Consider the following 18,037-nt stretch of genomic DNA (forward strand, 5'->3'; position numbering starts at 1 on the left):
CACTCTGGCATGGTTTCTTCAAAGACTTGTTTCTAGAATAACTGAACTCAAATGATATTGTTTGTGTCAAAACGGCTCGCAGCCTTTTTCCCTGATCAGGAAGTTAAGAAATTTTCAAAAGTAATTCAAAACTCTCATGGGAGGGGTTTGAACCCCCAAAACCTGCGCACTGGCCTGTGACCAGGGTACATTTTTGCGCGAACCAGTTTCTTTTAAAAGCACTCATAGTTTCATGAATACGAGGATTATTATTCATAATTTCATGAACTTGGTCAAGATTTTCGCCAATCGCTCCAGCTCACGAAATCGTGATTTTGTGTTTATGAATTTATGAACGAATTTTTTTTCCGTGAACGTTTGAAATGTAGCACCATATATTTTTGGCGTAAACTAGTTTTGTAGAAACATAGATAGTTTCATGAACAGGAGTTGAAATATTCATGATTATTGGAATTTGTTCACTAATATTCTACATTGTATTTTTTCAGTTTATTTACCATTTTTTAAACAAAGGATATGAGTCGGGAATTTTTATGGTAGTTTATCAAACTGAATGGTATCTGTTCTCGACTGATTTTTCCTTTTGATCTGGATTATTTAGGAAATGTTCCACAACTAATGTTTCTAAAGATTGCCATTTCTCAATGTACATCAATGAGTTTTCACATATAGCCTTCGTTTTGGCCTTTGCTGAACCGGAGTTCGAACAACATTACTCTCTGTACTGTATCAACGCCACTGTTTCTAAAACGAAGGTTGGTGTACACCCAAGATCAATTGATTTCGCAATAGTTGAATACTGATTGAACAAATAAATTATTAATTTGCAATCCTAACTATATTTAGCCACTTCAATCCAACGCACGTCTTACCAATTTTGTCCCGTGTCCGTACTAACCCTTCCCGAGCCCACCTATTTCTTCTCTCGCGACCTAGTTACCGGAGGTTCGAACGCTTCCAGAGAGGCACTAGCACAATAAACTTTACACAAACTATCAGTGGACCGCCGAACCACTTCATAAATGTGTAGATACCGCATGTCACCGCATATATCTCGGTTTTTTTTTGTCCAGCCTCTCAAACCAGACCAGAGCTAGAGCAGAGAGACACACCACACTCAGTCTCAATCAGAGTCAGTCAGTCAGTCAGACAGTCGACTGGTCGGTGCTAGTGCTAATCAGTTGGGTGACAGTGCTGGCTGGGCGCGGATCGACGCGTTGACATGTGAACATAGTTGTCGCGTCGGTCGGACGGTCGTCGTGCGTTGTGCGTATATCCGCGAAAATTTGTGAGCTACGTTTTAAGCCCCGTTCCCGCACCTGCACCGAAAAGTGAGTGGTGCGAAATTGATTGGTGTGTCAATTAAATTGCTTCCGTTTCGTGTGTCGGATTATTTGTTGGTAACTGAATTGCCAAGTAAAAAAAAAATACGATAAAAAAATGAACGCTGGAAATAGTGCACCAGGATTGATTGCGGTTGGAGTGATGCTGCTAGTACTGCTGCAACTGCTCACGATTATTCAATTAGTTCAAGCGCAGCGATTCATTGGTGAGGTTTATTCTCATAACTTCTGCTCGGGGCGACCGTAAGTGGATTTAATTTACAATTGATTGCCCGTTCCGTATAGGTGATCGTGTGTACGAGCCCAAGATCTCCGACCTTTACATCACGGTGAACGCGCGCCATCAGACGCTGGAGCTGACTTGGCGAAACTTTGACGACCCCGACGGTTACATTGTGTTGACGGAAGATTTCCCCATTAGAGCGTTTCAGCAGAAGTTGTTTTACTACACGCTGCGAGAGGAGTTGCCATCGGCGGCGGCGGAGGAGAGTAGCACAGCTGCAGGTGCAACCAGTGGTCGGTCGTTTGGTGAGGATGGTAGTGGAGATGACGGAACAGAATCGATGACGACGACAACGACGACGACGGAAGAGCCGGTGATTGCTACCACACAAATGGTGGAAATTGATTGGGAGTATGATGTACGGGATGAGTACGGAGAACGGAAGAAGGAGGTTCTGTTTGCGATTAAGCCGATCTACCAGAACGGATGGACTATGACTGGTAAGAGCAAGGGATGGAATGCAAGGGTAACACTCTAGAGAAGATAAATTGTTGATTTTCAGAACATGCTGTACGGAGCGCACTGCTCGATTTCCGGAGGCAGTAACCGATGTGGGTTGAAGTTGGGATTTATAGCAACAACTTTTTAAAACAGCTACCATAACAATTATTATGAATTATCCACTAATTTAATCCAAATGGAAATGGGTGCTATATTCAAAACTTTATCGAAGAGCTTTATTAGAGAATTTCAACCGGTGTGTCTGCGAGATATTTGCTACATTTGTTTCAAACTTGGAAAACATGTAAAGTTGCTCTTTGTGCACGACCCCTTGAAATTTTTTTTTAACAGCACTTGTTTGTATTGTTTGTATATTGTGCTAGTGCGGTGAGTGCACGCCGCACAGTGGTCCCAAACGCAAACAAGACTGTCCAAAGTATTTACTGACTTTCGATAAAGTTCTCGTGCTTAGGCGCAATGTTTCATAAAACCTAATAAAGTATCTGAATCGGTTAACGCGTTAATTTTTAAGACGGTCAGATTTGGCCGATTTGTCCTTTTACCGATTTGTTAGTTTTGATTGATCTGCAGATTTAACCGATTTGCAGATTTGATCGATTTGTCTGATTTGGCCGACTTGCCAATCTGAACGATTTGTCAAATTTTACCGAATTGTGAAATTTGACTGAATTATCAGATTTGACCGATTCATAAGACATGATCAATTTGTCAAATTTGACCGATTCGTCATTTTTGACCGATATGTCAGATTTGAGCGATTTGTCAGATTTTACCAATCTGTCATATTTTAGCGATTTGTCAGATTTGACCGATTTGTCTGATTTATCAATCCATCAGATTAGATCGATTTATCGGGTTTGACCGATTTGTCAAATTTGACCGATTTGTTTGATTTGGCCGATTTGTCAAGTTTCGCCGATTTGTCAAATTTGACCGATTTGTCATATTTGACAGATTCGTCTGATTTTTAGGATTTGACCGATTGTCATGTTTGACCGATTGGTTATATTTTATTGATTACATTTGGCAGTTTTATTAGCTTTGATAAATTTTTCAGGTTTGTCCGATTTGTGTTTCATGAAACTTTACTGAATATATCTAACAACAGAAACGCCATCTTTTCATCGTCTTTTCCGGGTTAGGGTTAACGGTTAGTCGCTCTGAAAATCTAGTGTGAGGGCACCAGCGGGTGTTCGTTTAGTGAGCGATTCGTAAAAACGATCCGTAAACTAAAATGATTTTCGGCCGAATGAGCTATTTTTGACCGATTGAACCATTTTTTGCCGAATGAGCCATTTTTGATGGAATGAGCAATTTTTCGCCGAATGGACCATTTTTACCCGAAAGCCATTTGTGGCCGAAAGACATTTTTAACCGAAAGTCAATTTTTTGCAAAGCCATTTTTAGCAATTATCCATTTTTGGCCGAAAACCATTTTTGGCCGAAAACCATTTTTGGCCGAATGAACCACTTTTGGCCGGATGAGAAGGTCGTTTTTGGCCGAGCGGTTATATTGTCCGAAAGACAGTTATTTTTGGCCGAAAGGCACATTTTTGATCGAAATGGCTACCTTTTACCGAAAGGGTCATTTTTGGTCGAAAGGCACTTTTGGCTGAACGTCAGTTGATCGACAGGCAATTTTGGCCGCAAGGCAGTTTAGGTCAAAAAGCTTACCGAAAGGCATTTTTGGCCGAGAGGCAATTTCGGCCGAAAGTCATTTTTGACCGAAAGCCATTTTTGACCGAAACCCATTTTTGGTCGAAAGCCATTTGTGGTTGAAAACCAGGTGCAAAGTTTCTTAAAATCTGATAAAGCTTCTGAATCGGTTAGCACATTAATATTTAAGGCGGCACTCTCAATTTTTTAATTTATCGATAAAAATGATTTTGTTTCTGCAATTTTCTTAAAATAACTTAGCTGAAGATAATATTTTCCTATTAATTGATTTGGAAGATGTGCAGTTTTTTGCGTTTTCTCCATGCATTAAATTTTTATCACATAGGTTTAGTCTACGAAGTTTCAGACACAAAGGAATTACATAACTTTCATGAACATGCGATCTAGTTTTTTTGTCCATTTTGAGGTATAAGCTACGCACGGTGGCTCCAAATCGTAAAAGGATGGGGTTTAAGGGTTCACAAAGTTTCACAACTTAGAGAAAAAAATCATCTTGAAAAGAATCATTCCTTTGATGATTTTTTTTATTTTGAACCAAATATTGACATACAATTACATTGATGAGTTTAGAAAAGTTATGCAATCTGCTAGTGCCTAAAACATTCTGGAATAAACCTAACCAAAAAAGTGATAGAAATCCATTGTACACAGAGAATAATACATTTGATTTTGAGGTACTGTAACCCTTATATCGCTCGCTAAAATTTATAAATAAATAGTATTTTTAGCAAATTTACTCCAAATTGACTGCTTTGATCGATTTATCAGGTTTGGCTGATTTATCAAATTAGCCGATTTGTCAAATTTGACCGATTCGTGAGAGATCTATTTGTTAGATTTGACCGATCAGTCAGTATTGACGGATTTGTCAAATTTCACCGATATGTCAGACTTTATCAAACTGTCAAATTTTACCGATTTGTCAAATTTAACCGATTTGCAGATTTGGCTTATTTGTTAGTTTGCAAAATTCCCAAATGGGAATTTTTTTGGATGAGGCCAATTTTATTGTGCAAGATCTAACATAAAGTATGTTTTTTTAGTGTTTTGGATTCCCCTCGTCCGTAACTAACACCATCTTAATGCTGGTTAGATAAGTCCAAACCAGCACAAAAACGCGCTAGTTAGACTCTAAAAATTCAAAAAGTCACACGGCTTTCATGAACTCTAAACAAATGGCTTATTCCGAGTGATGTCTCGATACTACGCACCGAGGTTCTGTTTGCCAACGAGGAATGTGAACCCAAACCGACTTTTGGTATAAGAACCAAACGTCTGGCACTATGCAAAATCCCCAAACGGAACAAATTTTTGAATGAGATCAATTTTTTGTGCGTAAGGACCTAACAAAAACCATACTTTATTTGTCAGATTTGATCGATTTATCAGATATGCCCATTGTTAGATTTGACCGAGTTATTACATTTGACCGATTTGTCAGATTTCACCAATTTATTACATGTGACCGATTTGTTAGATTTGATCGCTTTGTTAGATTTGTTCGATTTGACCAATTGATCAGGCTTGGCCGATTCGTCAAATTTGACCAATTCGTCAGATTTGATCCATGTGCCAGATTCGCCGATTTATCAGGTTTGGCCGATTTTTCAACTTTGAGCGACTGGTCAGATTTGATCGATTAGTCAGATTTGATCGAGTTGTTAGGTTTGACATATTTGTGAAACTTGACCGATATTGCAGAATTGGTCGATTATCAAATTTGAACGAACTGTCAGATTGGACCGAATTGTCAGATTTGATCGTTTTATTAGATTTGTCCGTTTTCTCAGATTTGACCGATTTATTGGGTTTGGCCGATTTTTGAATTTTGACCAGTTTGTGAAATTTTACTGATTTGTCTTCTTTGACCGCTTCGCCAGATTTGATCGATACGTCGAATTTGACCGATTTGACCAAATTGTTACATTAGACTGATTTGTCAGATTTCTCTAATTTGCCCGATTTTTCGTATTTGACCGATTTGTCAGATTTGACAGATTTATCAAGATTTATCAGGTTTAGCTGATTTTCCAGCTTTGGCTAATTCGTCGAATTTGACCAATTCGTCAGATTTGGTCATATAGAATGGCAAGTGCACAACGACAAAAATTCAACTTTAATATACAAAGTTCACACATAATTTACTGTGAAGTAGACGAGAAATGACTAAAAACTAGGTTTCCGTTTTGCCTCTAGCAATTCAGGATCGATTTTTATGACCATTTGAAGATTTTCTCAAAATTTGTCGATAAAACTGAAATTTTATGTGGTAAAATGCGAGTTTTTTCCTCCAAAACGGTGTATCTCGGGATTGGCTCAAATTACATTGAGATAAGAAGTTTTTTTTAATGTAAAAATGCCTGAAGAACACGATAAAATTAGAATTTTCAAAATTAAAAGATAAGTATTGCGAGAACAACGAAGTTTTAATTTTAACCTGGAAAAGCGCATACTTGACAGTACTGCCATTAAAAACTAATATTTTTTCTAGACTCGTTGAATAATTTCCTTCTAAAAACATCTTGTGGTTTGATTTTAGAGTAAATAGAATCGAAGATATAATCAAGAGAAAATCAATATAAGTGACACAAACATTTAGATGTCTATGTATTGGCCCTAGATGAACAATTGCTCCAAAATTGGTTCAAATCTGTGGAGGTCGATTTCAAGTTTCTATCTTTTTTTGATTACTTCGCGCGGAATGACCCATGCATCAAATTTGACCGATTTGTTAGATTTGACAGATTTTTCAGATCTGACTCAATTGTAACATTTGACCAATTTGTCAGATTTTACCAATTTGCTTAATTTGACCGATTTTGCATATTTGACCGATTTGTCAGATTTCACCGATTTAATCGATTTGTCAGATTTGACCGATTCGTCTGAGTTGACCGATTTTTCAAAATTTACCGATTTATCATATTTTAGTGGCTTGTCAGATTTTAGCGGTTTGTCATATTTGACCGATTTGTTCAGATTAGACTGATTCGTTACATTATACCGATAGGTTTAACCGATTTGTCAAATTTTACCGATTTATCATATTTAACGGATTTTACAGATTTTACCGATTTGTCACATTTGCCGATTTGACCAATTTTTCAGATAAAAACGATTCGTGACATTATACCGATAGGTTAGATTCAACAGAATTGTCAGATTTGACCGATTTTTGAAATTTAACCGATTCATAAGGTTTAATAAAATTGTCAGATTTGACCAATTTTTCAGTTTTGACTGAATTGTCAGATCTTGCCGATTTTGCCTTTTGCCGTTTTGTTAGATTTTACCGATTTGTCAGATTTAATCAATTTTCAGAGTTATCCGACCGATTTGCTAATCTGATTGAATTTGTAAAATTTGGCCGAATTGCTAATCTGACCGAATTCGTCAAATTTGAGTTTTGACCAAATTATCAGATTTGACCGATTGATACGATTTGATCGATTTGTCAGATTTGACCGATTTATCCGTTTTTACTGAATTGTCAAATTTGGCCGATTTATAAGAATTTACCTATTTGTTAGATTTGACTGATTTGTCGAACTTGACCGAGTTGTCAGATTTGACCGATTCATCATATTTAATCGATTTATCAGATTAGATCGATTTATCAAGTTTGACCGAATTGTAAAATTTGTCCGACTTGTTAGATTTGATCGATTTGTCATATTTGACAGATTTATCATATTTGACCGATTTGTCTGATTTTGCAAATTTGACCGATTTGTTGAATTTGACCGATTTTTATGCAATATTCCCAAATGGGAAAATTTTGGACAAAGCCAAATTTTTGTGCATAAGGACACAAGACCTTAAATAAAGTATGGTTTTTTTGCTTTAGTGTTTCGGATTACTTAGTTACTGACGATTTTTTATATTTTATCGATTATTTTTAGATTTTGCCGCTTTGCTAGTGTTGATCGATTTGATGTTGATGGTTTGTCCGAATTGTCAAAATTTAGATGCGTTATTACCTCTTAATGAAACGTTACCGAAGATATCTAAGAACACAAACACCGCCTAAGGTCAATAAACACTTATCATCGTCTTTTTCGGGCTTGAGATAACCGTTAAACGCTCTGAAAATCTAGCGAAATCGTCTTAGGGCATCATCGGCTGTTTGTTTAGTGAGCCATTTGCCCGATTTCCGGAGGTTTAAACAGATCAACTGTAAATTATGAAAAAAAATCGTTCAATTTTCAGCTTCAAACGTTTCAATTGTCGTAAAAATGACTCGTTAAACTAAAATGATTTTTGGCCGATAGCCTTTTTTGGCCGAATGGGTCAGTTTTGGCCGAATAAGTCAGTTTTGGCCGAATGAGCCATTTTTGGTCGAATGTGCCATTTTTGAATGAATGAAACTTTTCTGGTCAAATGAGCCATTTTATCTGGATGAGTTATTTTTGGCTGAATAGAACATTTTTGGCTGAATGAGTCATTTTTGGCCGAATGAGTCAGTTTTGGCCGATTGAGACTTTTTTGGCCGAATGAGCGCCATTTTTGTCTGAAACCCATTTTTGGTCGAAAGAGCATCTTTTGGCCGAAAGCCATTTTTGTCCGAAAGCCATTTTAGCCGAATGAGCCATTTTTGGCCGAACGAGAAAATTTTGGCCGAGTGAGCAATTTTTGGATGAATGAGCCATTTTTGGTATAATGAGCCATCTTTGGTCGAATGAGCCATTTTTGGTCGAATGAGCTATTTTTGGCCAAATGAGCAATTTTTGGACGAATGAGCCATTTCTGGTTGAATGAGTCATTTTTGGCCGAATGAGTCAGTTTTGGCATATTGAGATTTTTTGGCCAAATGATAATTTTATTAATAGGCGCCATTTTTGGCCGAATAAGTCATTTAGGCCGAAAGAACAGCTTTTGGCCGGAAGCTATTTTAGCCGAATGAACTATTTTTGGCCGAATGAGCAATTTTTGGCCAAATGAGCAATTTTTGCCGAATGAGCCGTTTTTAGTTGAATGAGCCATTTTTGGTCGAATAAACCATGTGTGGCTGAAAGTTTTGGCCGAATGAGCCATTTATGGCCGAATGAGCCATTTTTAGACGAATGAGCCAGTTTTGGACGAATGAGCCTTGTTGGCCGAATGATAATTTTTTTGGGCCAATGAGCCATTTTTCGCTGAAAGCCTTTTTTGTCCGAAAGCCATTTGTAGCCGAAAGCCATTTTGGTCGAATGCGCCATTTTTGACTGGATGATTTGACCAATTTGTCAGATTTGGCCGACTTGCCAATCTGACCGATTTGTCAAATTTAACCGATTTGCGAGATTTGACCGAATTATCAGATTTGACCGATTCATAAAATTTGATCGATTTGTCAGTTTTGACTGAATTGTTAAATTTGGCCGATTTGTCAGATTGTACCCATTTGTTAGATTTTACTGATTTGTCAAACTTGACCAAGATGTCAGAGTTGACCGATTTGTCACAATAGACCGATGATCGATTCATCGATGATATCAGATTAGATTGATTTATAAGGTCTGACTGATTTCTCAAATTTGACCAAATTGTCAAATTTGACCAACTTGTTAAATTTGACCGATTTGTTAGATTTGGTCGATTTGTAAAGCTTCGGCGATTTGTCAAGATCGACCGATTGTCATATTTGATCGATATGTCATGTTTGACCGATTGGTCTGATTTTCAGATTTGAGTTATGAAAAATTCGTACACATTTCAGCATCGAAACGAACGTTTAAATTTTCATAAGAACGACTCGTTAAACTAAAATGATTCTTGGTTGAAAGCCATTTTTGTCCGAATGATATGAATGACAATGAATGAATTTTTGATAGAATGAGCAATTTTTCGCCGAATGAACCATTTTTGGCCGAAAGGCACTTTTAACCGAGAGCTATTTTTTAGTCGAAAGCCATTTTTTACCGAAATTCAACTTTTTGCGCAAAATCATTTTTGGCCGAAAGTAATTTTTGGCTGAATGAACCACTTTTGGCCGAATGAGAAGGTCATTTTGGGCCGAATGGTAATTTTGTCCGAAAGACATTTTGGCCGATAGTTATTTTTGGCCGAAAGGCATATTTTTGGCTAAAAGGGTCATTTTTGGCCGAAAGGTAGCTTTGGTCGAAAGGCAGCTTAGATCGAAAAGCTTGCCGAAAGCGATTTTTGACCAAAAGCCATGTTTGGCTGAAAGCAATTTTTGATCGAATGAGCAATTGCCGAATGAGCCATTTTTGGACGAAAGGCAGTTTTGGGACGAAGAGCGTTTTAGGCCGAAAGGCAGTTTTGGCCGAAAGGCATTTTTTGCCGAAAGGCGATTGGAATCGTAGCAACCGTCGGCGAAGGAGGTGAAATTTTTTCACAGTCATAATTTTATCGTGCTTGAAACCTTTTAAAAATATTAAAAATATAACTTGTGATTGGTTTCGAAAATCACAGTGAATTTAGCTGAACTCGTTGCAAGAATTAGCGTGACATTATAATACTGCACTCGAAGAGCTACAGAAGCGTTGTACAGCCGAATCCACTGAGGATGGTCAAATCAACGGAAAAACTGCAGTAAAAAATAGATGAGTATTTTTCTCGAAACGTTGCTATAATAATTTAATTCAATAATTATTGTTCAAATCATATGCAATTGGCTTTTCTAAATACGCGTCAATTTCTTGCACACGCATTCGTGGCAAGGAATCGAAAGTTTGATCATAATACTGGTATCATAATGGTACACGTTTTATAACTGAGCGGGGCTTGCCGACGGAAAAATGGCCTCGGAATGTACCGCTTGGTCTCTGTCATTCTGAAATGGGTCATTGGAAAATCGGTAGAGCTAGCACCTTTTACATCCTGAAAATAAGTTTTTGCATGGGGAGATTGGATCATATAAGAAACAGAACACACACAAGGCATTTTTTGCCGAAAGGCATTTTCGACCGAATGCCATTTTGGGCTGATAGACATTTTCTGCCGAAAGCAATTTTTGGCCGAAACCCAATTTTTGCCGAAAGCCATTTCTGGGCAAAAATCTTTTTTTTTTTTTCCGAAAGCCGTTTCAGGTCGACTCATTTTTGGTTGAAAGCCATTATCAACCGAAAGACAATTTTTGGCCGAAAACCATTTTTCGTCTATGCTATATTTCACCCTAAGGAGGAAAATTTGGTAAAAACCAAAATTTCTCACTAGGGTGAAAATTTGTTGGTAAAACCAGTCTTTGCACTTCAGGGCACAAATCCTTATTTCATACTCAGTTGCGTTTCAGCTTCGCCTCATCAGAAACCGACACTAACTTATTGTCGGAATAGATTAGCGCCGGCTTGACGCAAATCCCTTAAAACTAAAACACACTTTGTGTTTCAATCGAACGACTGATCAAACGTGATGTCCCGTTCGAGCAGAAGTTCTGTTTATGCCGATGAGACATAGTGAAGCCGAAACTTGTCTTGGCTTAGCAGGTCTCTGCATTTTTCGTCGAAAACCATTGTTGGCCAAAAGGAATTTGTGGCCACAAGGCATTTTTACCGACAGCTTTTTCTGACCGAAACCGATTTTTGGCCGGAGGCCTTTTTTGACCGAATGAGGCATGTGGGGCCGAATAAGCTATTTGTGGCCGACTGAGCTATTTTTGTCCGAAAGCCAATTGTGGTCGAAAGCCATTTTTGGCCAAAAACATTCTTGTTCGAATGAGCCGCCTTTGGCCGAATGAGCTGTTTTTGGCCGAAAGCCAATTTTGGACCGACAGCCATTTTTGGCCGAGTGAGCCATTTTTTGGACGAAGAACATTTTAGGGCTAAAGGCAGTTTTTACCGAACGGTATTTTTGACCGAAAGGCATTTTTGGCCGAATGGCATTTTTGGCCGAATGGCATTTTGACCGAAAATCTTTTTTTTGCCGAAAGTCATTTCCGGTCGAACCCATTTTTCATTGAAGACCATTTTTACCGAAAGTCACTATTTGGCCGAAATTTATTTTTTGCCGAAAACCAATTTGGCCGATAGCCACTTTTGGCCGAAAATTATTTTTGAGTGAATAAGTCATTTTTGGCAGAACGCGCCATTTTTGGCATAATTCACCATTTTTTGGTAGAATTAGCCATTTTTGGTCGAATGAGTAGTTTTGACCGAAAGGCTGTTTAGGATGAAATGCATTTCTGGACGAAAGACATTTTTGGCCGAAAGAAATTTTTGGTCGAAACCCATTTTTGGCAGAAACCATTTTTGGCCGAGTGAGCCACTTTTGTCCGAAAGGATCATTTTTGGCCTAAATACAGTCTTGACCGAAAGGCATTTTCGGACGAAGGACATTTTAGGGCGAAAGGCAGTTTTTACCGAACGGTATTTTTGGCCGAAAGGCATTTTTGGCCGAATGGCATTTTAGACGGAAAAAACCAATTTTCGCCGAAAGCCATTTCTGACCGAAATTTTTTTTGCCGTAAGCCATTTCAGGTCGAAACCATTTTCCATTGAAAGCCATTTTCACCGAAGTCACTATTTGGCCGAAAGTTATTTTTTGCCGAAAACCTTGCCGATAGCAATTTTTGGCCGAAAATTATTTTTGAGCGAACGGTATTTTTGAGCGAATGAGTCATTTTTGGCAGAACGCACCATTTTTGGCATAATTCACCATTTTTGGTAGAATGAGCCATTTTTAGTAGAATGAGCAGTTTTGACCGAAAGGCAGTTTAGGATGAAAGGCATTTTTGGACGAAAGACATTTTTGGCCGAAAGGCATTTTTGGTCGAAACCCATTTTTGGCAGAAAACATGTTTGGTCGAATGAGCTATTTTTGGCCGAAAGCCAATTTTTGACCGAAAGCCAATTTCTAGTCGAAAGCAATTTTTGGTCGAAAGTCACTTTTTAGCCGAAAGAGCTATTTTTATAAGATTTTATGGTCACCGCAATATATTTATTTCGTGGACTTGTTGATTTTTCTCGGTGAAAAAGAAACAGCAAATTTTCCCATTTTTACACGTAACGTTTCGGCTTACTGTTCTTCAGCCATCGTCGGACGCATAAACTTATATCACGCATCTCTATTCACGCTTACTATCGCTTACTCTCCACCGCTAGGCGGGCGATCACTCTTCGACTGTCTGCGTTCTTCGCTATTCCAACATTTTCGGACAATAGGCTGTTTTGGGTCGAGAGGCATTTTTGGCCGAATGTCAGAAAGCAATTTTTCAACCGAAAGCCATTTTTGGCCGAAAGTCATTTTTGACCGAAAGCCACTTTTGACCGAAAGGCATTTTTGGCCGAATGAGTAAAATATAACCGGCCATGTATGGCCGAATGAGTAATTTTTGGCCGAAAGGCATTTTTTAATGAAAGGCATTTTTCGCCGTAAGCCAATTGTGGTCGAAAGCCATTAATAAGGTATTTTTGGCCGAAGGGTTTTTGGACAAAAGCCACTTTTTGACCGCAAGCCAATTTTTGGCCGAATGCCATTTTTGGTCTAGAACCAATTGCGTCCGAAAGCAAAAATGGGTCGAAAGCCAAAGCCGAAGGGCATTTTAGATCAAAAGACAGTTTTGACCGAAATGAACCGAACAGGCGTTTTTGGTCGAAAGGCAAGTGAGCTTTTTTTGACCGAATGAGCCATGTGTGGCCGAATAAGCTATTTGTGGCCGGCTGAGTTATTTTTGGCCGAAAGCCAATTGTGATCGAAAGACATTTTTGGCCAAAAACATTCTCGTTCGAATGAGCCGCCTTTGCTCGAATGAGCTGTTTTTGGCCGAAAGCCAATTTTTGACCGAAAACCATTTTAGGCCGAATGAGCTACTTTTGTCCGAAAGGGTCATTTTTGGCCTAAATACAGTCTTGACCGAAAGGCATTTTCGGACGACGGACATTTTAGGGCGAAAGGCAGTTTTGACCGAACGGTATTTTTGGCCGAAAAGCATTTTTGCAGAAAGGCATTTTTGGCCGAATGGAATTTCAGGACAAAAACCAATTTTCGCCGAAAGCCATTGCTGACCGAATATCTTTTGTTTTGCCGAAAGCCATTTAAGGTCGAAACCACCTTTCATTGGAAGCCTTTTTGACCGAAAGTCACTATTTGGCTGAAAGTTTTTTTTTGCCGAATACCAATTTGGCCGATAGCCATTTTTGGCCGAAAGCCATTTTTGGGCGAAAGGTATTTTTGAGCGAATGAGTCATTTTTGGCAGAACGCATCATGTTTGGCATAGTTCACCATTTTTTTTGCCGAATGGGTGTTGAGCGAAAGGCAGTTTATGATGAAAGGCATTTCTGGACGAAAGACATTTTTGGACGAAAGGCATTTTTGGACGAAAGGCATTTTTGGTCGAAACCAATTTTTGGCAGAAAACATTTTTGGTCAAATGAGCTTTTTTTTGGCTGAAAGCCAATTTTTGATCAAAAGCCAATTTTTAGTCGAAAGCAATTTTTGGTCGAAAGCCAGAATTAGCCAGAATTTTTGGTCGAAAGGGTAATTTTTGGCAGAAAGGCATTTTCGGACGATAGGCAGTTTTGGATCGAGAGGCATTTTTGGCCGAAAGTCAGAAAGCAATTTTTTAACCGAAAGCCATTTTTGCCCGAATGAGCCATTTTTGGCTGAATGAGTAATTTATAACCGAATTAGTCATTTATGGCCGAATGAGTAATTTTTGGCCGAAAGGTATTTTTGGGAAAAAGGCATTTTTCGCCGTAAGCCAATTGTGGGGTCGAAAGCCATTTTTGACCCAAAAATTTTTTAGTGCAATGGGCCACTTTTGGCCGAATAAGCGATTTTTGGTCGAAAGATTTTTGACAAAAACCACTTTTTGACCGAAAGCCAATTTTTGGCCGAAAGTCATTTTTGGCCTAAAACCAATTGTGTCCGAAAGCAAAAATGGGTCGAAAGCCAAAGCCGAAGGGCATTTTAGGACAAAAGACAGTTCTGACCGAAATGGAGTTTAGGATGAAAGGCATTTTTGGTCTACAGGCATTTTTTTTGCCGAAAGCCATTTTTGGCCAAAAGCCATTTTGGCCCGAAAGGCATTTTTGACCGCAAGGAATTTTTGGCAGAAAGGTATTTATGGCCGATAGGTAGTTTTGGTCGAAATACAGTTTTGGCCGAAAACCGTTTTGGACGAAAGCCATTTTTAGCCGAAAGTTATTTTTGCGGAAAGGTATTTTTGCCGAAAGGCATATTTGGCCAAATGGGCCATTTTTGGTCGAATGAAACTGTTTCAACCAAATGACGATCCTTCTTTGTCGGAATGGTAATTTGCAAAATAATTAGATTTTTGATTTATTGAAAAATTTATACAATTATTTTTAGCGTGTCATTTTTTAGCAACAAAAGAATGCTCAAAAATTATTACATTGCAATTCTTTCAAGATACGTTTTTAAATGTATGTCAAAAATACATACGCCCCTCCCAAAGGTAGTCCTGGGTCTCAAGATAAGTCATCTTTAGGATCTTGCCTTCTCGTTAGATTTTGCAATCGTGAAACATGTTAGGATAAACGATCATTTTCAAAATTTGATTAGTCTCATGAAAAACATGTTTAACTATTCCTCTTTAGCCTATATTCGAATTGTATGCGGAAACCATTTTGTTAATTTGATTCTTTAGATTGATAACAATTAATCATTAATTTCAAGCATTACAAATTTCGTCACCAGGTTTGATGAATCGGTTTATATTCAAATACAACTACGTTCCTAGATATTCGAAATTAAATCCTTTCAGAGCCATGATTATTTCAAACTACTCTAATGAACAAGTCCCCAACCGTCAGCATCGATGGCTTCACGTTCCATCCGAATCCGACTCGCCAGTAGGACAGATTCCCACGCACCAACTCCCTGATTTGCACCAGCTATTAATTTCTGTTCACTTTGTATCCGAATGTACACAAAAAGTCCCGCTCGCCGAACGTTATGATAATTTGATTTCCCCTTCAAGCAGCCATCGCAGTGAGTACAGTGCACTTCCCGAAGCAACTGCCAGAGTCCAGATGGCCTGCGTCAGTTTTGACCTGATTGCTTCTCATCAGGAATTCCTGGCTGCCTGGTGCATCATCGGTCGTCGTCCTGCTGGCTGGTTGGTGCCGGTGGTTTTTCAATTGTGCGATTGTTTGAATGGCGTCCCACATAAGCAAATAAAAAAGGAGGTTTTAATTAGTTTGAATATCCACCGGGGCAGTGTTGCCGCATGTACAGGTGATGGAAAGATCGTCATCATCATCATCATCATCGTGGCAGAACACTGCAGACTTCTTGTATATTTTCCGTAAGTCTATCTTCCTCTTATCTATCCTTGTAATTCTCGGCTTACGGCATTCGCACTACATATCCAGCTCGTTATGCTATACCATTTTCTATTATATATTGTCCCTCCGTGCATTGAGTGAGGAATTTGTCGCTTTAAACACACTGAACATTTAAACATCTACCTTCTACATAATATATGTCCCATGACCGTGTAGCGCAACTAGAAGTATCAGCGATTTGTATAGAGAAAGTTTCATTCGCGTCCCCAGGCTACGAGACTTCAGCCGACTACACAAAGCGAAGAAAATTCTATTGACATCACTAGTGTTCCAATTTGTCTCGGTAACTTTGTAATCAGGTACCGCAGAAAATTTGGCAACACTGTCACCAACCACAGAGCTGCTGTAATTACGTGATATTGATCGGGTGTGGGGACACATATATTTATTTCCGATTGAAATTATGAGAAATTCTTTGTTTTCAGTTTATTACCTGACCTCATCGTTGATGCACCCCATATCGGTTATTTGTATGTGGAGCAGCGTGAAATTCCTGGTGGGATTTTTGATAATTTTTTATTAATTGATAATTTGGCCGTTCAGAGTATTGCTTAAAATCAATATTTTTAAATTAATCTTTAAATCACCAGCTACTTCAACAAAAACTCGTTCCAATTACTAAGAGTCAAGAATTTGACATTCAGATCATTTCTAACGGGAAAAAAATCTCACGAGAGACAATGCAACGAATGAATCAGACACAAATTAAATTCCCACCGGCATACATTTTAAACCACATACACACTAATTGCTGATTCACTTCCTTCTTCCCTGTTTCTCTCTCTCTCCCTATAATTGCAGATATAATCTTCAACCGCGATCTAATGGAGCGGGTTGACATCACGACCACCTGCTACGGTTACTATGCGTACTTTATCGACGGCAACGGCACGATCCAATCCGAGCACTGCATGAAACTGTACCCGACGTGGATGAACGATCTTCGCGCGCATTTGGGTCAGTTCCGGATGCGGGAGCTGTTCATTCCGGGCACACACGATTCGGCATCGTTCAAGAAAAATTTCAACCACCAAAGTCAGGAAAATATCGTTACCAAGTACACGCTAACCCAGGACGACGATGTGAGGCAGCAGCTGTTGCAGGGCATCCGTTACATCGATCTGCGGGTGGGTTACTACCGGTCTACGAATCCACAGTTTTGGGCGAATCATGGCATATCGAGGCTGCACCCGTTGAAGAATATCCTGCAGCAGGTGAGGGATTACGCCGTGGAAACGAATGAGATTATTATTTTGGACGTGCAGGAATTTCCGGTCGGATTCGGGAAAGACTACGCTATTCACGACAAGCTGATACATCTGCTGAACGATTCGTTGGCGGAGGTGATGGCCGATGCTTCAATCACATGGAACGGACGGTTGGAGGACGTTTGGGCTGGTAATAAAACCGTGATTCTGTGCTACGATCATGAATATGCCGTCCGATTTTACCCGGAACTGGTATGGCAATCGACGGAGCAAAAATGGGGCGACGTTCAGAGTATGGAAGCTTTGAAAAGTTATCTGTTCAGGATCCACAATCGGCATCTGTTCGGTTTTTCGAATCGGCCGGTAACCGATATGGCCGAACTAACTCCCGACCCGTGGGGAGTAATTACGGATCGGTACGGAGGTTTGCGAAAAATGGCCGACTCCGTGAATCGATTCGTTACCAAGTGGTACTTTGAAGAATTGGGTCCTGCGGCGAACATCGTTGCCGTGGATTTTGTTCGGGGAACCAGTATCATCGATGCTGCCATATATTGGAATCTAAAACGGGTACCTAGCGAAAAGTAAAATAGTTAAAAAAATAAACTAATTTGTAACAGAACCAATGTTTCCATTTTTTTTCGAGAATCCCTCCCTGATAAAAGGATGCACGTTCGTGTTGGATTCTATTTTGATAGTAAACGAAACCGACGGACACAGACACATAAAACTAAAAGGCGTCCCATTCGGAAGACATTTGTTTGTCCCCTCTCGGAACGATGTTCGGTGCAGTTAGAGCAGTATTATTTCCGCAC

The 18,037-nt window shown here is 39.1% G+C and overlaps 2 protein-coding genes across 13 annotated transcripts in view; one reads left to right on the forward strand and one right to left on the reverse strand.

Annotated features, from left to right (window-relative positions):
* LOC131693510 (RNA binding protein fox-1 homolog 2) overlaps positions 1-18,037 on the reverse strand; it is an 803,264-nt gene that overhangs the window by 735,333 nt on the left and 49,894 nt on the right. The window lies entirely within an intron of this gene.
* LOC131693512 (PI-PLC X domain-containing protein 1) lies at positions 1,117-17,844 on the forward strand. Its single transcript, XM_058981393.1, has 3 exons — positions 1,117-1,549; positions 1,629-2,066; positions 16,816-17,844. The coding sequence occupies exons 1-3, from the start codon at positions 1,441-1,443 to the stop codon at positions 17,808-17,810; spliced, it is 1,542 nt and encodes a 513-aa protein (XP_058837376.1). The 5' UTR covers positions 1,117-1,440; the 3' UTR covers positions 17,811-17,844.

This window comes from Topomyia yanbarensis, chromosome 3 (genome assembly GCF_030247195.1).
Source record: "Topomyia yanbarensis strain Yona2022 chromosome 3, ASM3024719v1, whole genome shotgun sequence".
Classification (NCBI taxonomy): domain Eukaryota; kingdom Metazoa; phylum Arthropoda; class Insecta; order Diptera; family Culicidae; genus Topomyia; species Topomyia yanbarensis.

What these genes read in the sequence shown, in the direction of transcription:
- LOC131693512 (XM_058981393.1), top strand. Translation starts at nt 1,441, where the DNA reads ATGAACGCTGGAAATAGTGCACCAGGATTGATTGCGGTTGGAGTGATG. An exon ending in TCAAGCGCAGCGATTCATTG is followed by an intron (nt 1,550 to 1,628) that starts GTGAGGTTTATT and finishes CGTTCCGTATAG; the next exon opens with GTGATCGTGTGTACGAGCCC. An exon ending in GAACGGATGGACTATGACTG is followed by an intron (nt 2,067 to 16,815) that starts GTAAGAGCAAGG and finishes CTATAATTGCAG; the next exon opens with ATATAATCTTCAACCGCGAT.